The sequence below is a fragment of the Solea solea genome, chromosome 14, assembly GCF_958295425.1.
Source record: "Solea solea chromosome 14, fSolSol10.1, whole genome shotgun sequence".
Lineage (NCBI taxonomy): Eukaryota > Metazoa > Chordata > Actinopteri > Pleuronectiformes > Soleidae > Solea > Solea solea.
Genome location: NC_081147.1, coordinates 20575201 through 20599406, shown reverse-complemented (window position 1 = coordinate 20599406; position 24206 = coordinate 20575201). Strand labels below are relative to the sequence as shown.

The 24206-nt window shown below is 40.2% G+C and overlaps 2 protein-coding genes across 5 annotated transcripts in view; both read left to right on the top strand.

Annotated features, from left to right (window-relative positions):
* si:ch73-335m24.2 (protein eva-1 homolog C) overlaps positions 1 to 4819 on the top strand; it is a 5314-nt gene extending 495 nt beyond the window's left edge. The window contains exons 2-8 of the mRNA XM_058650584.1: positions 1144 to 1352; positions 1455 to 1578; positions 2196 to 2348; positions 2769 to 2912; positions 3002 to 3073; positions 3161 to 3241; positions 3856 to 4819. Of these exons, the coding sequence (XP_058506567.1) occupies positions 1144 to 1352; positions 1455 to 1578; positions 2196 to 2348; positions 2769 to 2912; positions 3002 to 3073; positions 3161 to 3241; positions 3856 to 4229 (1157 nt within the window). The 3' untranslated portion in view covers positions 4230 to 4819. The remainder of the gene's footprint in view (positions 1 to 1143; positions 1353 to 1454; positions 1579 to 2195; positions 2349 to 2768; positions 2913 to 3001; positions 3074 to 3160; positions 3242 to 3855) is intronic.
* A 545-nt stretch (positions 4820 to 5364) lies between these two features.
* On the top strand, positions 5365 to 24196 carry ocrl (OCRL inositol polyphosphate-5-phosphatase). Of its 4 annotated transcripts, XM_058649206.1 has the most exons (24): positions 5365 to 5808; positions 6344 to 6422; positions 9096 to 9187; positions 9668 to 9706; positions 9967 to 10080; positions 11820 to 12008; positions 12098 to 12350; positions 12799 to 12972; positions 13119 to 13220; positions 13321 to 13435; positions 13527 to 13643; positions 13872 to 14053; positions 14224 to 14335; positions 14496 to 14605; positions 14823 to 14958; positions 15112 to 15222; positions 15317 to 15482; positions 16162 to 16397; positions 17080 to 17103; positions 19381 to 19500; positions 20568 to 20652; positions 20876 to 21003; positions 21175 to 21286; positions 22154 to 24196. In XM_058649206.1, the coding sequence occupies exons 1-24, from the start codon at positions 5766 to 5768 to the stop codon at positions 22276 to 22278; spliced, it is 2964 nt and encodes a 987-aa protein (XP_058505189.1). In that variant the 5' UTR covers positions 5365 to 5765; the 3' UTR covers positions 22279 to 24196. The 4 variants fall into 4 exon arrangements, with proteins under 4 accessions (XP_058505189.1, XP_058505190.1, XP_058505192.1 ...); XM_058649207.1 differs by lacking the exon at positions 17080 to 17103; XM_058649208.1 differs by lacking the exon at positions 6344 to 6422 and having other exon boundaries at positions 5716 to 5759.
* The last annotated feature ends 10 nt before the right edge of the window (positions 24197 to 24206 follow it).

Sequence of the window (24206 nt, the reverse complement as noted above, 5' to 3'; positions counted from 1 at the left end):
TTGACTTACATCAATTTGCTGGAGACTAACTCTAACCTTAACCATAATTACTGGCCCAACCCTGATCCTGATCCTGATCCTGATCCTGATCCTGACCCTGACCCTGACCCTGACCCTAACCCTGACCCTAACCCTAAACTCAGCCTAACTTTAAAACATGTCTTCACCTTAATTCCATTTGAATGTCACACCCTCCTTTGTTTATCCTGGTAAGTATTTTTATTATTATTATTATTTATATATTATATTACTATTTGTTTTTTTCTTTAGTGACATAGATTGACTTTTGAGAGACTTTGTGGAATAGCATGCCTTGACATTTGAAATTTAAGTCGTTATTTGTGATTTTTATAGTTTGTTTGTTCTGTTACAACATGTTTGTTCAAGTTTACAGTTTAGGAATACATGTTTTTACATGTGACAGTAAGATAAATCAGCCCAGATAAGAGAACCATAACCCTAACCCATCAACTAAATGCCTAACCCTTACCTAAAAAAATTCTATCCCTACTCCTAAAAACAAGTCCTAACCCCTTAAAAACAGACCTTTAAATTTGTGAAGACCAGCCACGATAATGCCAACAAATTCAAAATGTCCTCACAAAGATTTTAATCAAAATCTGTCCTCACTACAGACACGTACACACAGGAAGCACACATGGGAGGGGAAACTTAATTTCACTGTCTCTGTTTCATTGTTCAATGTTTGCATGTGTGGTCATAGTCCAAATAACGTCTTGGACAGCTACACCCAGAGACTGAGACACCACCCAGTGACAATCAGGAGCTGCATGGACTAAAAAAAGAAACGTGAACAATACTGGACGTCTAAATTGTGTATTTATAGCTACCATCATGGTGAAATAATTGTTATTGTTGCAAATCAAGACGTGTTGGCCGGGGGCCTGATCCTGTAGTACTATAGTAACATAATGACACAAAACATAAAAGGAAAAGGACGAGACAATGACATCCATGCAACACTGTCTTCAGAATTACTATAACATTATATTTTTATTTACTGACGTAAGCATCAGAGATGCTTCCAGGATGTTGTCCTGTTTCCCTTGTGTTTGGCTGGGTATTGGCGAGCTTAAACGTATACATGACATGCAATCAGCGTTGAATGATGTGCTCTTTCAGACTATCTTCAATCCATTTTGAAGAACCACACGGCTCATGCATGCGAGGGAAGCACACTCACCATCGAGTGTCCCTTCAGGACGTCCGTGGCCGTCCTGTCTGCTTTCTATGGACGACGTGTTCCTAATCAGTATCTATGTCCCTCTGCAAACTCTAACGCGACAGTGGAGGAGGAGGACACAGCCTGCACCTCACCTGTTGCTATCGAGGTACATGAAGTGTGATGTAATGTAATCTCAATGTGTTTTCTTTCCTGAGTGACTCGTGCATGCTGCAGGTGACCACATCAGCATGTTTTCCTGCCATTGCAGAAAGTTCTGTCCGAGTGTCAGGATCAGCGTTCCTGTCACATCCCAGTCTTCAGTCCAGTTTTTGGACAGGACCCATGTCCACTCACCAGCAAGTACCTCCTAGTCTCCTACAAGTGCAGACCAGGTAGGCCTGATGTTTGGACACTGTAATTTGTGTAAAGCTGCTACGCTTTGTGACTTTGCAGGTAAGGTTTTATCTTTGCCAAGAGACGTAGAGGGAAAAATATATTTTGACAACTGAACTTATCTGTTTGTTTAGCTTAAAGCAGCTGTCCACAATCACACCAAGGTTTCTGGCAGGAGAACTGGCAGGAGAAGCTAAAGGGCCAATAGTGTGGACACAGTTGTCCACTTGCTCAGGTCGTCCAAAAACAACAGTCTCTGTCATGTTTTCTTTGAGGTATAGGATGCACACGGAGTGAATACTGAAAGGAAAACAATGAAACATGGAGTTTCCACATGGTGAAGACACACATACAATGCAACAAAAACAACAACATTAGTAATTCAAGTAGACATGACGTCTATTGTGCTGGATTATGTACAGTATGTCAGGAAAAGAAGCACAGGAACAATAGAACATATACTGTGGCCAAGAGGAAACGAATTGGGCTCGCAACCAGAGGGTTGCTGTTTCATGGGGATGGGTCAAGGGATGGTGCCCCGTGCCTGCTTTGTGTGTGTTCACCAACTCATTCTACTTGTGCTGTGCTTATTTTCTTTTCTTTTGTTTTTTTTTAGAACACCATCGCACAAGACTGGTGTGTGAAAATGAGCGTCTGAGGCTGATGTGTAAAAATGAGACTGTCCTCGCCATCTACTCTGCCACATTTGGACACCTTCTGCACGGCAGTCCCTACTGTCCTCAGGAACCTGCATCACACACTGACATGGGTGGACACATAGTGGAACAAATGTCATTTGTGTATTGACATGGCCAATAAATGACTAACGTGACCTAGTTATCTATTAGAACAGTGGTTCCCAACCTTTTTCCTGTCATGGTGCCTTAGGCAGATGAAACTATCTGACCTAACTTTAACTGGATACATGTCAACTGACCAACTTTTTTTTATTGTGGAAATAGAAAAGAAATGTACCTGCTACTCCTTTCACAAACATTTGCTGCATGCCTCATTTGCGTGGATCATTGACCTCAAAGCACCTCCCAGTTTGGGAACCACTGTTTTATAATGCAGTCATAAAAGATAGGAATTTTGCATGATAAAAAAACTGCTGATTACCTTAGTGCAACTGTTCTCTTCAGAATTTTGTGAATTAATTTCTTTTCATTTATTGATTCGTCTCTGACAGAGTGTCTGTCACCTTTGGCTCTGAGGAAGGTGTCGCGCAGATGTCACGGTCGAGCCAACTGTTCAGTCCTGGCTGACATTCAGACCTTTGGGGACCCGTGTTTCCCCGGCACCAGGAAACACCTGCGGGTCTCCTTCACTTGTGGTAAGTGACAGGATGTTAGTGCTCATGACCGAGGCAATATGACTTGCACCATTATGTAAAAAAACAACAACATCTCATTTAATCCTTAGTTCCTCAGTATCTCCTGGAAGACGTGGGTCGAGGGTCAGTGGATCCGTTCTTGATTTCGGACTACACGCACGGTAAGAGTGCAGGACTGGATTATGCAGGCTTGAAAGCATGCAGCAGAGTTTGACTGGTGTCTGAGCCCAGACCCCTCTCACCTGCAGGTGGATGGTACACTGGCCCCACCTACAGGCCTCAAAATGTGCTCTTAACCAACTCTCTGGAGATCTTTGAAAAAATATGGGGTATGTGCACAGATGCTTATAGACCTCAGGATACAAACTTTGTTATTGCTAGAGAGATTATATTTTAAAGTTTTTGAAAATATGTTAAATTAGTTCACAATCAGAGTCCCTCTAACCCTTTTCATATCCTCAGTGTCGTCCTCCTCCAAGCCCCTATACCAGGCTTCCTTTGATGGTTTTGTATAATACTTGTATATTTGTATACAGTAAGTGTCAGTGTGCATTCACGAAGCTTTTAAAAGGTGTAAGTAATACAACCTTGTTTAATGTGCCTTTTCACCATTTCTGTGCCTAATGATCCATCCAAATGGAAACTTCTGTCCACAGGAAACCATAAATTGTCAGACGAAATCCTGGTTTTTCGACACACTTTTCAGTACAGTACAATTTGTGTTTTCAACTGTGTTATCAAAATGCCTTACATCAACACATCTCTGTAAACATTTACCTGTTTTGAGTTGAAGGTTTTGTAGTTTCCTTTTTATTTAAACACCACATGATCACCCCAAACCGCATACATCATACTTACTGCAAGTGTGATTGTTGGTTCCTCTGATGGGAAACATGTTGCAGACATCTACAGTATGTACTTTTCATCAAACTAATTTCCCCAGGTCTACCAGAGAAGGTGGCTCTGTACTTTGTGTCTGGCATCTGTGCTGGTCTGGTTTTCCTGCTCTGTCTGTTTGGCCTGCGCTCCACACTAGTGAGAGATGTCAAAGATCTGGTTTTCGAGCTGAAAGAATCTCGCAAGGAGCGCAAGGAGCTCATGGCGGACCTTTACGACGACGAGATATCGGACACGTCGTCCTTCTGTCGTCTCACAAAGTCCCACCACACGACGGACATCTTCAGCCCGTCCACGCTCGCACTAGAGATGGTTGACCGGGGGCTGGAGCAGAGGCGGGACCTGCCCAACGGAGACATTTGGCCACATGAAGACTCCAGCCCTTACGCCATTCACATGATTAAAACCTACAATAATTGACAGTGTTCATGCACTGGTGAAGGTTACAGCACACTCTGCTGTAAAATTTAGGATGCAGACAGATGTAATGCACAGATATTTGTTTTACTTATCTCTGCGCTCCCTACATCCTTAATAAAATGTCATGAGACAAATGCAAGAAGACGTAACATACTAGTTAATCAGCTTCACCATATTGTTCTGTGAATTAATTTCATCTTTATTTGTCACCTACATTTGAGTGTGGGACAATGATGTAAAAATGGTGAGGCCAGTATATAGTGTAAACTGTCATAGAACATATTACAGATGAGCTCATATGTAATAGTGTTGTACTTGGCTGTGTAATATTCAACGGTGTTTCTGCTCCACCCCCAAATATCACACTAATTTGGAAAAACAAGTAATAAAAAAAAAATCTCACTAACTTCCAACAAATGGAGGTCAATTCAATGTAATTGAATTTCCATATGTCTGACACTGTCACCAACAACCGACCGTTATATTTATATGGTCTTTGAGGAGAGATATTAGGGCAGTGACATTGTTGAGAATGGAGATTGTACAGGTGTTCCTAATAATGTGGTCAATAATAAAAGTGTACCAATGCAGTGGTGTATATAATTCATATGTTCAATAATAGAACTAAGGAAGTTTTCTGTGTACTGAATCACTGTTCACAGAATCGCCACTGAACTGAAATATGGTGGATGGGCTTGTGATGTGGCTCACGATCTTCGCTTTCGGCAGTGCTGTCATTAAATACACCAGAGTCCTGTTAAATGTTGAGATTCCAGTGACGTCACACACTGACGATGTCCAATACCAGTTACTATCGCTCCAGGAAAAGCAAAAAAAAGTGCAGAGTCGTGCTGATACCATGTAGTGGAAAAGTGCCATTACGGGACACTGCATCACTTTTCTCCACTAGAAAGGCACTACTTTAGAAACAATTTGTAATTTATATTTTGCTTACGAGGCCATGAATGAATGGCAGCCAGTAGGCATTTCTCATTTTTCACCACTCTAGAGGGTACTTTACTTTTATAGGCCCCCCCTGTGCACGCCACTGCCCACATCAAATACCACTCCGAGGCGGCAGGTGTCGTTGTCTACCTTTATACTGTTGAATAAAACGGAGGGCGATGGAGCCAAGTAACTCGGAAGGAAGAGATGCTGCTGACGAATCCGCATATCAAACTGTACCCACTCTCAGCCCAGCTAAATTGCCAACTATGTAGTTCGACCAGCCTGCTCACTCACTGACACCGAGCGGCACACGCGAGCATCCGCTTACTTTCGGCCTTCTAAGGGAATGACACACATTACCCGGGATATTTCGACTCAGGGGCTCGGTTGAAGAGAGTGACCCTGTCCGGCAACAACAACATCATCAGCTGGCTAACTAGCTAACAGGCGTTAGCAACCGACCGCTCAACAACTGTCACACCGGAAAGGCCGCTGCTGCCGCCGCCGGGTGGGATTTAACTTTCTCTGAAACGAACCAACAGAAAAAATCACTGTCGACACTGAGACTGGTATTTCATATCGGTAAGAATGGATTCTTCTCTGGCAGCGTACGAGGAGCAGTGCTTGGGAATATCCTTTTTGGTTATGCTACAACCCTATTTTTAATTTCCTTCAGTTTTTTTGTTTTAGCTCGCTGCCCGACATGCGCCTTTATAAGACAGTGTTAGCATCTCGGCTAACTGTACATAATTTGATAATAAGCTGCGTGAACCATAACTCTATCCAACACAGATATTAGCATGATTTTAACAGAATGTTTATAACTACTGTCACTTGTTATTTCAACACACTACTAATCATGCCACCAAGTTAAACCCACTGACTTGATATTGATCGGCCATTATCAATTTTAGATTCACTTGCTTTGACCACCGTCTCTTCTCTTTCGCCTTTTGTCATATTAATTTCCTCCTATGTTTGAATTAGCATGGCTTCTTCTCACAGAGGGCATCACCTCACATTAAGCACACGGATACTAACTTAAAGCTGGCAGTAATGCACCTGAGGTTAATTGAGAAAATGAAGGAGCTCAGCACCTGTGAATTGTTAGCACACCTGTGTCATCTTCAGCCACAAACAATGATTCCTTGATTGTGCTGCTCACACTGTGAGAGGTCAGGAGCTGAGGTCAGGCCACAAGGAGCCCAGGCTACTGTCACTAATTGAGCGCAGTGGAGATTTTGTGTAAGTATGAGAGATCCTGCTGAATGAAAATGTCTGTTATTTTCATAGACAGGCAATAGATTGTAGAAGTTCACGCAGCATCATCAGTCTTCTGCTTTACTCTGATGAAATCCAGGCTTTTGTTTGCTGTTAATGTGTTTCAATTTTAGTTTGTCAGCCCTACGCTCCTGGGCAGGTGTCTGTCCTATTGGTGTCTGGCTATTTGAGGTGTTATGTGTCTGGTGCGGTCTTCTGCTGCTCTATCTGCTTCAAGGTTCAATGTGTTGTGCCTTTTAGAGATGCTCTTCTTCTGCATACAGTACCTTGGTTATGGTCATTGTAGTTAATCTTGTCTTTATATCATCTTGAGCCATTTCCCCTTACCTCTTGCATTACTGGATGGTTTCTTTCTTATTTATTTTGGACCAGTCAATCTAGATATGTTTGTGTTTGAAAATGCCAGTAGATCAGCAGTTTGTGAAATGCTCAGACCAGCCTGTTGTGCCCCAAATACATGTCACATTCAAAGTTACTTAAATCACTTTCCTTCCCTGTTCTGGTGCACAGTTTGAGCTTCACCAGGTTGCATTGACCATGTCTATATGCCTAAATGCATCATTTTGCTGCCATGTCATTGGCTGATTAGATATTTGTGTTAATGAGAAGTTGAAGTTATAGAAGCTGTTATATTTGGCTGGTTATTTTGTATTTGCTGCAGTCTTCAGATGACTGTGATAACTTTTGCTGCCTTTTAGACCAGACTGAAATATTGTGTTTCTCACATTGTCAGTTCTTAATTGTTATTTAAAAAGATACTGGACCTGCATCATCCACAAAATCTTTTAATTTATTCACTGGGCGCTAATCTACATCCTCCCAAAATGTAATCCAGATCCGTCTTTTACTTTTTAAGTTTTGCTGCTCACAAAAGAAATGAACACAACCTTGTTGGCAGAGGTAACATAATTGTATCAAGATAGTTTAACCTGTACTTTTTTGTACTGTATATACTGCAATAAGATACTTTCTGTGTATATTCTCAGTCTTCCTGGCTATGGTCATATTGCTAAATGGTTTATGAAGGCAGCAAGATTAGCTTGAGGTTCATTGAGACATTTTCACCTTTTCAAAGGTCCAGCATCAAATTGATGTAAATAATTTCAGAATCATCTGCATCAAGCTAGGACAGCATCAAATTGGAACAACTATGCCTAAACAGAGGAGGTGGGGGAACAATGTCATTCATTGACACCCACTTATCTAAGAGTCAAGTGACGCTAAAGACTCGCATGATGGCTGGAAGTGTCACTGACTCGCATGTGACATCATTGTTAAAGACCCCATAAGGTTCAATGACAGGGACTTTCCATTCATAGAGAACTTGTAATTATTTTCATTTAGTGTTACAACAGGATTTTAACCCAATTCCTTCAGCTGGTAGGACACACACACACACACACACACACACACACACACACACACACACACACACACACACACACACACACACGCACATCTTATTGTTGTGTTGATGGCAAGGCTGTGGCATGCATTAGTGATAGGGAGAAAGCAAATAGTTCCGCCAGTAGCCAGCTCACTACCCATTCCTCCATTTAGTTCTAGAATGTAATGAGATTCACATGCGCACATAAGCTTAATGCTTAGCTAATTGTGTTAAGACACGCATTCTGAATTCAGGAGCAACTCTAACAGGGAAAATTGTAAAGACACTCTGTAAATTTCCTCATTGTCTACTTGATTTACCACATCCATAAACATGTACATGAGAAGTTAATAATCTCATTCACTCGTATTGTGTCCTCTTCAATAGCACATTATGTCAATTTTGTAAATGATGATCCAGAGGAATATAGATGATATAGCTAGTGTTGTCCAATCTGAGTTTGGTTTCAGGTGTCGTCAGTGAACTTCTGTTTGCAAAATGTCAACATGGCACAGGCTAAATTGCAAATCTCGTGCCTGATATTCTCCATTATAATAACTTGACATTATGAGTTTGGCCACATTTGATTCTTAATTCAGGGCTGCTGTATTGTGAGGTATTGTCCGCTGCTTTGAAAGGAGTCATCGGCTGTTATCAGAAGTCTGTTTGTTGATTCCCAGTCACTATGCGTCCCTCTGACAAACGTTTTGCAGCAAGACTGAGTCATTTTCCTCTCAGAGGTAATCTGTGAAATGGACGGAAGTAGTGGGCTGTGTCTTGGACCTTGGTTGTTAGTCAGTCATTGTTAGAGAGTGAAATATGATCTGGCCTCCATGAACCCACATCACTAGTTATACTGGCTACTTAATGCCCGGACCTGAGCTCAACTCGGTGTGCTCCAGATTCTCACAGTAGACTCTTTCTTTTCTTTTCTTTTTTTTTGTTCATTTAGCTTCTTTGTTAATTTTGTACAATTGTTTGTTGAACCACTAATACATCTGAATGAGTGTTTTGCATGTGCAAGATTTCCTGAATAACTTTTTCCCCCATTATAATTGCTTGATAATATTATCTAATCCTTATGTGCTTGAAACACAACTTCACTTGCATGCGAATGGCTGTAATGAGGAAAAAAAACGAAAACCGCTGCTTGTCTGTCGCTCTGTGATTTAAAGGTGATTTTTGGCAGAGTCTTATTATAAAATTATAAGAGCTGATGTCAAGTAAGAGTGTATGCTGTTCTTATCCAGATTGTGTGTGTTGGCCACCCCTGACGCTGTCGTGTCTCGTCCAGTTGCTCAGCTCTCTATACCCATCAATGGTAACTTTGAAATTGTACGAGGTATGTGATGTTTTTCTTCCTGCTTTTTGAGGGAGGGATGGGTGGGGGTATGTTATTTTATTTCGTCTAACCCTCCCCTAGAGCAGTGGTGGGGGTGTCCCACACTGACAGGATTGATTGCTTCAGATATGTGGAGTGTATATTTAATATTTAAGATGTTAAAGTCATAATTTTCTATCTACTGTGAAGTGTTTATTATCTGTATATTCTGTGAGATGTTTGTGCTTCCTGTCCAATTGGCATTGCCTAGTCTTTACCTCTGTGCGTTGTAGTGCTGCTTTTTAGGCTTTATTTAGGCTCATGACACAGTGGTGTGAAAGTGGTGAGCATTTCCTTTGCACTTGTAAGACTAAATTTGAAAATCAGCACGTGACAAATTGAGCCTATTGAAATAATTTATAACTCACTGGTTTACGACAACAACAGACCTTTGAACTACATAGACACACTGTTAAAGCTTGTTCCTCCCTTTGATTTCAGAAGCCGAAGAAGCTCTTCTTATTGACTTCTCCTTAGATGGTGAGTATTTTTAACCCAAGATTATTCTTCCAGGTGGATAAATGCATTGTTTTGGTCTTTTCCACAAGCAAAAACCTTATAATCAACCATGCAGTGTTTCTGGAGAATGCTTTTGTCCTGAGTTGCCAGGACACTGTCAAAGAATGCTGAATTTGTTCATACTTAAATCACTTTGCTTTGTTATCTAGACAGTTTGTTTGTTATGTTTGCAAAGTCTAAAGGTGCTTAGCATGTGTTTGTGTTTCTGTGTCGCTCGCTAGCTTTTGTTCGATTACGAGTTAGAGGTGAAAAAGCTCCAGAGCTGCTGTTGGAACTGCAGGATGACGAACGGACTCAGACTTTCTTGGCCCAAGTGAAGAGTGCACAGCAACAAGGTAAGACTCCACAGTCTTTCAATAGGCCAAAGCACTTAGACAATTAATTATTTATTCTCTTGTGTAATATTTATTTAGAGGATGGATTACGCTACTCTTTCCTGTGTATTCCTGCTTCATTAATGGAAAATATCGACATGGCTGCTTATTTTGAAAGAGGATTCGCCTTTAAACATGCCAGTCCTCTTCTGTGAAACAAAGCTCACATCACTTCTGTGCCTTGCCTATATTTAATGTATCCTTGTGATCGCTAGTTTTGAGATAAATGAGTGGACTTAAATAACTTTCTCCCCACCAAAACATTAGATGTGGCATGGAGTGGCGTGTAAATTGACAAAACCCCAGTAACATCATGTGAATGTCTGAGGGAATTTTGTTTTGGCTGATTAAAAGAAAAATTATGTATTTGGCCAGGATGTACAGTAATGTTTTTATAAATACTACCAGTGGCCTATCATCATGACTCACGCAAATAATGCTTGATCAGGTAAAGTTGAAAATGGACACCGTTCAGAACAATAGTGTTGCTGAAATGACATCCCTTCTTACATCTCAGATCATCATTCTGATCTTGTAATCTATTACCCTCCTGTGGTCACAATAGAAAGCTTGGTTTTATCCATGATTTGTCGTTTTTGTGGGTCCAGAGTCACAGAAAAGTGTGCATGTCAAAGTTCCCTTGACTTTGTGGAAGGAGGGCATGGCTCGGGTCGTTACTGAACTTTGGAATGGCGGTTCAAATGAAATGCCTGATCTGTAGGTGTGGTGTGTAGCAGGAGAAACCGAAACCGAAAAGATGATTATACTCATGCAGATGCTTGCAGAAACTCATATTGTAAATTAGAATGCAAGTCTTTATGTCATATCTGATAAAACATAACAGTAACAAAAGACACTATTTGACTATAAGACTTGACTGACTGGGAACCATCACTGACTTCTTACGTATCACCTTGATAATAGTGTGAACACAAAGAGCTGGGGTGTATTTTAGCGTCTTTTAATTACTCCTGCTTTCATGGAGAAGACTGGTACCATCAAGGTGGGGCAATCAATTCCATCATAGTTGGACATAACATCCATGTTTTCTTTCTTAGATTCATGATGTGTACTGCATTGTACTAATAACTCGGTTTCATTTTCTTAGATTTCAGGTCAGATATGGTGAAATCATTTGACAGTGCAGTTACCTGGTTTCCTCTACTTCCTGTTATGATGGCATAGCTCTGCTGGGTGTTGGCTCATTTTATCAGTTAATATTAATTACTTGGTTGAATATATTTGGTGGACTTGCAAAGTCGGCATCCTCATTACTGTTTTCCATTCTTTTCTTTATGTGTTATTCTGCATTTGGTTTGTAACTCCTCAGTTCTTAGCCATTTTTACCAGGCTTTTTGATTATACGCTTGTAAATACCATTTTGAAAGAGAAGGAGGAGGCAGCAATAGTTATTTTTCTGTGGTTTTACAGCACTGGGCATCAGTAATGTTGTAGTTTTGCCTACTCTAACCTTTTCTTTTACCTCATACTGTAGATGTTAACTTTTGTAAAGCACCAAAGGCATCAAAAGTAGTAGGTAGAAATGGTCGGGAATATTAGTCTGCCCTTGGCTTTGCAGAACTAATAAACTTGGACAAAGGCACTCATTTGTACAGTCATCATTCACACACTATGTTTAGAAATGCAAATTTTATAGTTAAGTTACACTTCTCCCTGACGAGGCTGTTTGCTCTTCTCAGTTCAGTCCAAAGTCACTAAACCAAAAACGATGGAGCCCCTCGCCCCAACAACTCCGAGAGGTCCAGTCCCCATCCCACCACAAAGAGCAAACAAACCTGTTAACTCTGTAGGCGATGGACTTCACCAATCTACAGGTGCACTGCCCTCCAACCTCTACAATAGCACTACAACAAATCTGAAGAAGACAGGTACTGTACAAATGCACATTGCTTATTAAGAAAAGTACTTTGTTGGAGGTATAAAAAATACATTAAATGCTATTTTAAATTGTTTTTAGTTTCTAAAGATCCGGCTAAGACCCTTGCTTCAGATTTTGGCTTTGAAGAAAACTTCAACCATGTTCTCAAAGTGGAAGAAAAGAAGAACCACCAGAATCGCTTAGTTGCCTCTCGTGAGCCTCCTCCAGTTCCCCCTCTACCTCCTCGCAAGGCCTCTTACACTCCAACCAACCCTCTGCCTCCTGCACCAATCCCTAAAGAGAGAGCTGTGTCCATACAGGCCAAAGAGAACTCCCTTAACACTAAACCAGAGTAAGTTAAAACATCAGAAACGGTAACAAATATATTTTAGATCAGATTTCATATAGTGCTATTCAGGCACCCTCACTGTGTGCCTTAATGTTGTTGTGTCATAGATATAATTTCATGATTTTTTTGTGGTCACTCATCAAGTGAAAAAATAACTTCCTACTATAAACAAATGGTGATAAAGATCTACAAAGATTAGATGGACTTACCCAGGAACACCCACTTAACAACAAAATGGCTTTAAGAAAGTACAGAGGTAACATTCTCAGTGGATTTTAGTTAAAATGTTTCATAAATTTACAAACGTATCACTCAAAAAGGATCAAAAGCAAAGGTGAGTTAGTACTCAACAAAGTCACTGTGCCTGCTGTCCAGGAGGTACTGTATCCCAAATGGAATGTGTCCTAAGTATTGCTGGTATTAAAATGTACCTTCTTTTTTTCCATTCCAGTAGTTTCAGACCAGGGTTTGAACATGTGGACAGGCCACCATCTTGGTGTGAGAGCCCCACCACCAACACCATGAGACAGTCCATGTTGTCCAGCCAGGCGGGGCAAAGAGAATATCTCATCAAACATCGTCTTGGAAAGAAGGAGAATGAGTATGTGGACATCCAGACATTTAGGTGAGAGGGATTATATGTACATTTAGCTGCGTTTCCATCACGGTGCGATGCTGTTTGGAGTGGTAAAGGCAGCTTTTTTGACTAGAAATTCTAACATGCTGGATATAGATTTCTGCCATCACCAAACCCTTTACTTTTTCTTGTAGGTTTTTCACAGGTACGTGGAATGTGAATGGCCAGTCTCCAGACAGTAGCCTTGAGTCGTGGCTCTCCTCTGACGCAGAGCCTCCTGATATATATGCTGTGGGGTCAGTAGCAATTAATATTGCAGCAGTTTTCTTCTGTTAGAATTGTGTACATTTGTCTTATTTTCTTGAGGAACAACCAATATGTTGTTTATGACTTTAGTTTTCAGGAATTGGACCTTAGCACCGAGGCTTTTTTCTACATGGACTCATCCAAGGAGCAGCTTTGGGTTGAAGCTGTGGAGAGAGGTTTGCACCCAAAAGCAAAGTATAAGAAGGTGGGTAGGAGGGATGCCTCATTACAGGGTTTCCTCTTGGATATTTGGGTCTTGTTATATTGATGAATTCTTTCTCTTTTTACATCTTCAGATTCGGATTATACGGCTCGTCGGGATGATGCTTGCGGTCTTTGTCAAAAAGAATCACAAAAATCACATCAAGGAAATAGCCGCAGAGCACGTGGGGACAGGAATCATGGGGAAAATGGTTTGTTTAAATGTTCAGTTTTAGCACCAATGCTTAGGACTAGTTTTTTACACATTTCAGTGTTAAACGTTTGCTTAGCCCTGACCACTTAACTTAATATTTTACATATTATTACACGTGTTTACCTATGCTTTATTGCTGCATGAATTTACCTTAATTATAATAAGAGACTGATTACATGCCAATCTTGCAGCCTGACTCATGTTTTAATAAAAATTTCTTTTGCAGGGGAACAAAGGAGGTGTGGCAGTCAGGTTTGTCTTCCACAACACTAGTTTCTGCATTGTTAACTCACATCTAGCAGCACATGTGGAAGACTTTGAGCGCCGCAACCAGGACTATAAAGACATATGCGCCCGCATGACCTTCCACTTGCTGGAATATCCCCCTCTCGGTATCGTCAAGCATGAGTGAGTTCCTCCATAATTAATGATTGACTTTACATAAATTGGTTACGCTTTTGTCAACAGTTTCAGACGTTGTTTGTCATTAGCTGTAAATCTGTTTTCAGTAGTTTTAAAAAAAATAAAGAAGACAACTTTATATATTTATTTTTTTTCTGTGCTCCTTTGTGTTTCAGTGTTGTTATCTGGGTTGGAGATTTGAATTATCGTCTGTTCATGTACGATGCCGCTGAGGTCAAACAGCACATTGTTCAGAATGAGCTCAAGAAGCTTCTGGAGGTTGATCAGGTAAATCTATTAATCAGCTAAAACAAATTCGCAAACAGTATTACCACACATTTTAGGATTACTACCCTTGAAGTGTTGTACTAGTCCTAAGTGTTAACTCTGTTTTTCCCTCATTCTACGTAGTACAATAATTTGACAATGTCGTTACTCTTGTATTTAGCTTAACATCCAGAGGCAGACGAAGAGAGCCTTCACAGATTTCATGGAGGGAGAAATCACCTTCATTCCCACGTACAAGTACGACCCCAAAACGGATCGATGGGACTCGAGGTAAAATATATATCTCTTGTTTTTTGTATCCTTAAGAATGTTTGTGAGCTTGTTTCCAGGTAACTATTTGTTCTTTTGTAACCTGATAAAAAATATTGTGAACAAAGCAGTCCTTCAGTGTCTTATCATTACACTAACAAAGAGTCAGCAGTGCTACTTTTTAATCTGATGTCCAACCCCTGACTTTGCCGCTGAAAATGCAACTGTTTTCCTGCAGCGGGAAGTGCCGTGTCCCGGCTTGGTGTGACCGAATCCTTTGGAGGGGCAACAATGTCAAGCAGCTGAAATACCAAAGTCACATGGGGCTGCAAACAAGTGACCACAAACCTGTCAGTGCTCTCTTTAGTATTGGGGTAAGAAACTATGACGCCAGAAAAACCCAGATACCTTAATTCAAGCTGTGGCTTCAATGAAATGTTATGTAATGGCTTCAACAGACTTTGATAGAAATAATAATGATAATATATTTCATAGGTAAAACTATGTTCTATGTGTCTGTGTAATAGGTGAAGGTGGTAAATGAGCAGCGACACAAAAAGGTGTTTGAGGAGATTGTTCGAGCGATGGACAGAATGGAGAACGATTTCCTTCCTTCTGTGTCTCTGAGCAGGAGAGAGGTAGAAAATAAATTTTGATTTTACACACAGAACCATAATGTAAAATCTGGGTGAGGTGTTAAATTATATTGTTCCTTTTTTCCTTTTCCCTCAGTTTTCTTTTGAGAACGTAAAATTCCGACAGCTTCAAAAAGAGCGCTTCCAGATAACAAATGACGGTCAGGTTCCCTGTCATTTTGCCTTCATACCCAAACTCAATGACTCACAATATTGCAAAACGTGGCTACGTGCTGAGCCAAGCGATGGATTCTTGGAGCCCTGTAAGTACCTTTTTTGTTTTGGCATTGGAAATACATAATATTACTTTTTCTCAATTTCAACCAGGAAAATTGGCAATTGTAAAGCAAACTGGTTTATATCAAAAGAGTTAGAGAAACAAGTACAGACACATTGTCTGTTTCCTCTACCAAGTTGGTGTCCCCTTGTGTTTACTGGTGAAGGAAAGGTGGTGCATAGACTTCTAAACCAGTGATTGTCAGCCTTGGATCAGCGTGTGAGAGAGGGGTAGAAGTGGCGCTTGAAGCAATTTCTACCAATATCTCTACTGCTTTTCTTTTCCAAACAATGTCAAATTCAGCACTGCACACACTGGTGTTCTTAGTAACTCACCTGAAGTTTGATGCCTGTGGGACAGTTATGGGATCAACAGCTGATGTTCCTTGCATTTATAGATACATGCACACACTTTTAGCCCAACCTCTGAGCTCCCAGTGGGTTTACTAAGGCAGGATAGTGAGAAGGCCTCTGAAAAAGAATTCCAGCTCAAGACCAAAAAGATGGCATGTCCAGGACTGGTTTGATGTGATTCTCAAAAGATTGAGAGCCACAGTTCTAAACAGTAACAGTTTAAATCAGACATATTTAGCTCCTCCAACAATATCCTCATTCCTATGACTTAGAAAGTTTCTTTCTAAACCTGTTACTTATCTTCTTGCACAGCTGAGACCCTGGAGATCTATCTGGAAGTGTATGTCAGTAAAGACTCTGTCACGCTGCTCAACTCCGGAGAGGATGCCATAGAGGACATTCTGGTGCTCCATCTAGACCGTGGCAAGGACTACTTTATTACCATCTCTGGCAACTACCTGCCCAGCTGCTTTGGCACCTCGCTGGAGACTCTGTGCCGCATGAAGAAGCCCATCAGAGAGATCCCCATCACCAAACTCATTGATCTGGTGAGGAAAAGCTATTCCAGTGACCATGAAATGTGAAATTTGGAGCAATTCTGAGTGAAATCCTTAAATCTTACTACACACAGAGCAGTTTATCTCAGATTGCACTCTGATGCCACTTCCTCACTCGGTCTGCCTTCCCTTCCTGAAACCTGAGCAGGGACACGTGAGGGCTTGTTCACTCCCTCAGGATAAACTCAGTCACAAAGAGAAGCCTATATGTGGAGAGCATAAAATATCTCGGCCTGTATATTTCTGGCTGTGAGGGACAAAGGGAATGAGGAAGTGTCAAAAAACATATGAAAGGAGCTCCTTTAAATAACAGGGAAGACTGACTCAAGTTAGATCCACTTTAGCCTGTTTCGTATAAATAGACTCATCTTAGCATAATAATTTCTGTCTGTTTCCATAGTGCTATTTTGACTCGATCTGATTTAGTGACTGAATATATTCTATCATTTAGTAATCCTTTATTTCTACTAAACTGCTTCATTTTCCTACTGGTGTATTTGATCATATTATTTAAGCAAGAGCAATCCATGATCTGTCTACTTTTCTGATTCTGTGTTCACATGTAGTATTTCTGTCTATTTTGTTCCTTTCTTCTTTTGTTTCCCTTTATCGCCTCTCCTTGATTATTCTTCCTTTCCATCTCTTCACTGTGGTTGTGGGCTGACTTTCTCAGGGAGAGGACAGCTTCATGGAGAAGGTAAAATATTGAAGTTCGATACTGATCAATAACCAGTCAAAGCAGAGTCAACCTCAGCTCTAACCTGTGTCATCAGACCTGTGTCATCAGATGTATACTTTATTGACTTTCTCAAGTTATTTGTGTTGTAAAAATAATCTAGTTCAGGTAGCATTAGAATCAATTTGTCAAACTGAGTACTGTTAATATTTATTTGAAAATGGTTGAATCACTAACTGATATGAGTGGTTTCACATTTTGGAAATTGTCTGCTTTCTAAGACTTGGAAGAGAAGTTTGAAATGAATGTCATGTACTGTACATTGTAGAGAATGGATCAACAGCTGTGAGCAAAATTAAGATTGAAAAAGGAGATGTGCCTACTTCTCACTTGATTTATAATGTCAGTTAACATTTTTCTGAGGAGTTAATGGTCTTGGATGCAAGTTTCAGTTCTTCTCCAATAGAATATCATGTCAGCATACTTCATAGTATGGGAGTGGACACTAGTGTGTTTGATTTAGGTTACTTTGGGTGATGTCACTACTGTTTGCCATGTTATAATAACATAACATGTCCAAAAGAACAAATTCACTGAGGCATAATTTTATCTGATGGGCTACTGATATCACAACCTTGGTATCTACCAATACCAACATTAATACTATAGTCTTTTTCTAATCCCTTTTAAACAAAGCTAACAAGGTATAACTTTTCTGTTGATGCATTTACTAACTATCCAGAGCCAGCTATTACAGAAATAAAAAAGGTCTTAACTGCAGTGTATGAGACATGGCAGTCATATTTAGGGTTTTGCTGCCCATATCAGAGTTGCTTTTTCTGATCCAGTGTTTTTGACCAGTATAGGACTTACATTACTATACCTAGTAAGTTCAAATGGTCACTAGTTGAACTGCAGCCTCTAAACATTGGATATTCTAACTGCATCATAAATAGTCTGACCTAAGAAGAGTACATACTTTTTACATTACGGAAGTAGTCCACATATTTGACTGGTTAAACACCACGCCTATTTAAACTATGTCATGACGTGGACGAGGCATGTTCTGTTTTTTCCTGCCTGGACAACCCCAAGCTTTCTGTTTGCACATCCACTCAGTCATCACTGGCTGCAGTCCACAAATTAACACATTGCATGTTGGTTGTTTTTGGCTGTTATCAAAATGTAAAAACCTATTTATCTGACACTAAGTAACAAGCTACAGGATTACACACACTGTGAATTTACTCCTGTTTACAGATTACTTCAACATAGTTGTACAAGCTCATCTGAAAGCTGAAGTGGTTTGTACTTGCTCTGACAAGGTCAACAATTATTAACCCACATGCTGTTTCTATGCCATTTTAGTCATAATCTGTGTTTGGATCAGTCAGCCAGTAAATATTTTCTTATCCATTGAGGTTAGGGTAGTCCAGTTCAGTAAAAGTTAGATACCCCCCCCACACACACACAGACACACACACACACACACGCACACAATCTCATTTCACAGCAGGTCACCCTCATGGCACATTGCTTCTTTATGCACATGATTAAAGCTAATGAGAAGTATTAGTCTGTGCAGCTTAGCCCTGACACTTGTATGCAGCGTAACGACATCTATCGTCTTCCATTTTGCAAGTTGATGGTGAATTGAAACCACTGCATGAGCAAACACAGATTACACTCTGAATATAAATTTGTCCTAATTTCTTCACAAAGTAACAGTTTAATGCATTTGATATCACAGCTTTCTTGGGTGTGAATCTTCTGTGGAAATTTCACCCGACCATAAATGCCCTTAAGGATCACAGCGAAATCTTGGATGTTGAAACGTGCTTAAAAGAGCATCACATTAGTTCTGCGTATTGGCATCATCTCTCTCTCTCTCTCTTTTTCTGTGGCTATTTTTCTTGTTTCTTTCAGGAGTCTCAGGGATCCATTTGCAGAGACAAAAAGAATGTGATATCCAGCTTTTAGTGAAATGGCTCTGGCTCAAGTCTCCAGACCGCAGACATAGTCTTGATTTCACTACTGCTTCTACTCCATCATTAATTGATCAGAGGAGTAGTGTGCAGTTATTCAAGTTGTCTCTGTTACACTTGATAAAAATGCTATACATCATACAACATGGGGATAATGTGACCAAATCAGTTTTTATATTTAAATACTTTAGATTATATATTATGAACTTTTTGAATCCTTGGAGCCCATACTATTTATTATAGTAAAATAATATCTCATGCTACATATATATATATTGTAAATAATACCCCTTTTTTGTTTTTCTCCCATCAGGAAAGATCTAAAATGAACTTCCTGATGGTGGAAGGTGCAAGTACAGAGGACAAACCTCTTAAGATCCCCAAAGAGGTGTGGATTCTGGTCAACCACCTCTTCACCAAGGCCTGTGATCAGGTGAGAAGCCACAAACTAACACAGCCGTAACAATCATGGTATCTCTCTCTTTTTTTTTTTCTTTTTTTTAAATGCATGTTAGTATTGCATATTGTGTATTTTATGTCTATATTTTTGTAGTTCTTATCAAACCGCACATTACTTAAGTGATGCACAGCACATGTGACACTGTATATTATACCTTGAAGACTAGTTTTTTTTTTATCATAAAACCTTCTTTACTGTACATGCCATCATATTATGCAACCTATATATGTTGTATAATTTGTGCAGTTATCAAACCTAACAAAACAAACCCCAGACATGAATCTCTCTGTACATTTCTAACATGTTCACACTGCCTTTAAGGTCTAGTGTGTAAGAATTGGTCACATCCACTCAACCCTCCCATTTCCCACTCATGTCAGGGAACTACGGTGGCCCTCACACACCAGAAAGGATGTTGCTCTTCTCCGTTCCTGCAGTAAGCATCTGCTTAAAAATGCAAAAATGGCTGGCTGGCTTGTCTGTGCAAGACTTCTGTAGAAACATGGCAGCACAAGATGGCGGCCCCCTGCCTCAAGTACATACAGTATAAAAGGCTTATTCTCAGGCTACAAGAACAACAATGTTTTTATGCAGTTGTAAAAACATACTAATGGGTAGTATATTCAAATTTTACCAGTAACTACATAAACTCTTGGTACTCTCAGATGTGTTTTCTGTTAAGTTGGTGGAGTAAATTGCTCATTACTACAATTACTACCACAGTTACTTCTTACTTCTTCTAGCACTCTCTGTTCTTTCATATACCAGTTTTGCAGTGTACAAAAAATTATATCATAAAAAATAAATGCAGATTTTCGTTACGAACTGGTAATCGTCTGGCACTCCACCCTCCTAAATATTACACACTGAATCTTTTAAGTAGGTGGTTTTGAAACTGCATCTCTCCGTAGACTTTGCATGAAAACCTGCCTCCTTTGTTTATACTCACCTCGCGTGTGTGCGTGTGAACACACATTAGGTATAGGTGTTGGTGAGGGCTGTGTTTCATGATTTATATTCCGTCTTTGTGCGTCCCTCAGGAGGACCTGTTTCAGACACCAGGCCTACAAGAGGAGCTGCAGAGCATCATCGACTGTCTGGACACCAGCATCCCAGACTTCCTCCGTATCCTCATTTATTAAGCAGAGTCTCGCTGCTGTCTCAGGTGTCACCCAGACTCACTTCTACAGTCACAAATGTACAAAATAAAAGACGTACATAAAGTCTAGCTCACTTTAACACTTGAGGCTTGGTTTTGGTAAAAGCCATGTGAGATAACAAGACATGAAGATGACCCTATTTCATATTTGCTTGTCCAAAGCTCTTTCTTCCCTAACTCGTCACACAGCTGGTTGTAACCACTCTGTAGCTGAGGCTCTGCTGATCTTCTTAGAGGCCGTGCCGGAACCAGTCGTGTGTTACGAGCTGTACCAACGGTGCCTGGACTGCTCTCACGACAGCCGCCTCTGCAAACAGGTGCAGTCATCACTAGTTTGCAATCCAAATAAGATCTATACAAATAAGTCTTTGTCCTCTGAAATGGCCGTCTCATTGTGTTGCATGTGACTGTACAGACAACACTACAGTGTTGTTGATTTTTCATTATTATTTTTTTTTTTATCGTTCTCCACTTTAATGTCTTAACAGTTGATCTCCCAGTTGCCCCGGGCTCACCGCAACGTGTTCCGCTACTTAATGGCCTTTCTGAAGGAACTCCTCAAGCACTCGCACAACAACAACCTAACAGCCAACCTCATCGGTATGATTTACACAGATCCTATGTTATAGTCATGATACATAACGCATCCACAGGTAGGAAGGTAATGGCATTTAATTCATCAGCCTTCAGTGTTGACCACTTGGGTTACATTAGTAGCACGTAGCTTCTTAAGTTGAAATTGATCCCCCTTATGTCCTATTTTCCATTGTTAAAAAATAAGATGGTATTACTATATTACTTTCCAAACTCACTATACCTTAGGACCGTATTGTAACTATACTGTTACTGCTGAATCCATACTGCTATGTTCTTCTTCAAAAATACATAAATTCTGCATCAAATGTGTCTGTCAACATTACAACAATGCTTTTTGAGTAGAAGTTAAAAAGTCTTCAGGCTGCGGATCAGAAAAATGGAGAGTTTGAAAAAAATAATGACACAGTTACCTGCATTCTCTTCCTGATGATGTTTTAGTGGCTACGACTCAACTGTCTGCTGTGAACAAAAGGCTTTGTGAACTCTCACTTTGAATTTCACTTTCACTTCGTCCTCTAGCTAAGAAATCCCTGCTTTGCCTTTGCACCATTGTTTCACATCATTAAACAACAACAACTGCCCAAGATAGAGAATCAGCTTCCTGTTTTCACTGGCACATTCATGCCCGAGTGAACCTGAGCAGTTGCATGATATATATTTTTATGTTTTGTCAGTATAGACGCAGATTAATTCTTATAAGGAGCTGAAACGCAGTTTTTATCTGAAAACATAGTAGCCTTGAATGTACGGGCGTGTCATCTTCATAGTCACAGTTTTTGATTTTGGCAGTTAAGTGTTTTTTGGTATGGTTGGTGGATGTTGCATTACCATTTTTCTTAATTTTGGTTGCTCTCCTGTTGTATTTTCTAGCTACCCTCTTTGCCAGCCTCCTTATCCGACCACCTCCCAAGTTGGTGGGCAGGCAGACGTCGCATGAACGGCAGAAAGCCATCGACTTTGTTCTTGGTTTCCTCATGTCGGCAGATGAGGAGTGAACAAGGTCTTTGTATCAGTCGGGTTTGGGAGTTGATATTCGACGTGGCCTCCTTTTTTGTCACTCAACCTGGACCTGCAGGACTGTAACATAATGCACTTTGTACTTTTATCATCTTTTGGAGACCGGTGCAGCTGTCCTGCACCTTACCTTCTCACACACTCATATTGGTGGAAGCCCAGACTTTCATTTAGAGCTGTGATGACTTTGTCAAGTGTCATATCTTCTTTCACAGCATGACCACTCGCTGGATTTTTGGAGAACTGAGCAGAGGTTTGGACTGATGCCTATGCACTTTTAGATGACCTGAAGGTTCCTGTCCACGTCCACAGCAGACCTTTCTTATTGTAGGGGATCATGCCAAAACAACCCCCTAAATAGTGAGTGGTGTGAATGTCAAAACACTATGTATCCATAGATGGTAAGGAAAAGACTCCATGACACTAAAGAAAAGGTAACTTTTGATTTAAGAAGACTGAATTCAACTACAGGAGTCGGCTACAACATTAAAACCAGGGATCTTGATGCTGTGGCTGATCCGTGTTCCCTGATTTTAAACAGTTAAAATGTGGAACTCCATTACTAGGAATATTTGAGCTTATGATGAATCATGACAATCATTTACTTTGCAACATTGAGATATCCAAGAGCATAACTTTTATGAATTTTAACTGTTATTTATATAAACCTAGTTTCCCCAAGTTTGCATCATATGAACCCTCTTAACAGTTTCAACGGTCTAACGGTTCCTGCTTTGCTCTTAAGTTTCGATGGAAGCATTAATCGCATTTATCACCATGTAATAGAGAACTCTGCTGTGTGTGTGTGTGTGTGCGCTGTGTTTATGTGTAACTTCTGCTGTGAGCCTTACATCTTGTTATGCCAGTTTCCCCCTGAGTTACAAAACCAAGTGTTTGAACACACTCACTTCCTTGTCAACCAGAATTGACTGAAGAGTCATCCTCTGTGGTTCTTAATGTCTTAAATGGTGTAAATACTGCTGTGATTGTTCGGTATGGTCATGGTGTCTACAGTCTGTCATGTTTGTCATGAAGGTGGTATGTATTGTTGAGCTCTGTGTTTATTTACATGTCTCTTCCCCCCCCCCATCATTCATAGTTTCATGCACGTGTGATGCCAAGACTCAGCTGCCGTGTTCTTCACAGTGAATTCACAGGAGTGGATATGTATTCAAAGTGTTGCCGTTGTCTTTGTGCAAGATTTAATGGCTCATTATTTTGCAGAGAGATTTCTGTAGTCGCTGTTGCGAAACACGTCAGTTATTGAAATAAGGAACTCCTGTGCTGCAAAATACTGAATAGTATTTCCTCTGTAACTACTTTTCCAAAGAGATGTCAGCATTAGTTGACAAAGATATTCAGAATTGTGACATTAATTTACCAGGCTCAGCATTTTCTGCAGCGTAGTGATGCTGGAGGAAGCCCAGAGGACATGACGTTATCTGACAGTACTGACAATCATGGCAGTGAAAAGGAGAAGCCTGTTCTTCTGCCTTATTGCCGTCAGAACACTACATTCTCCCACTGGTCTAAACTGCAACAACCTCTGCCAAAATGAGGTTACGGTGTTAAATAATTCAGATTTGGGAGAGTCATATGCATATTTCAAGTCCCCCCCCCATTTTGTCTTCAGAAATACCGCCTTCACATTTTTTCAAATGGCAAAATCGGTATAATCCAAAAAAAATATATATAATGGTTTCATGAGTTGTCTTTTGTCACTGTATCAATTTATGTATTCGTGTGCATTCATTGTGATTGTTGTTTTTAAGTTTCTGTTCAGAAGAATTAAGGTACATTCAAAGGTACGCAAGGAAACACTCATCTAATTTCAACTTTTCAGACTTTTTTGGTACTTTTTAATTTATTTAACAGAAATAAAACTATGTATAAAGCTGATTTGATGTCC

Bases quoted from the DNA above. Each gene is read 5' to 3' on its own strand.
- ocrl (XM_058649206.1), top strand. From the start codon at position 5,766: ATGGATTCTTCTCTGGCAGCGTACGAGGAGCAGTGCTTGGGAA. The intron at 5,809-6,343 runs TATCCTTTTTGG...GTGCTGCTCACA, and splicing joins CGAGGAGCAGTGCTTGGGAA to CTGTGAGAGGTCAGGAGCTG. The intron at 19,501-20,567 runs GTGAGAAGCCAC...TGCGTCCCTCAG, and splicing joins TCACCAAGGCCTGTGATCAG to GAGGACCTGTTTCAGACACC.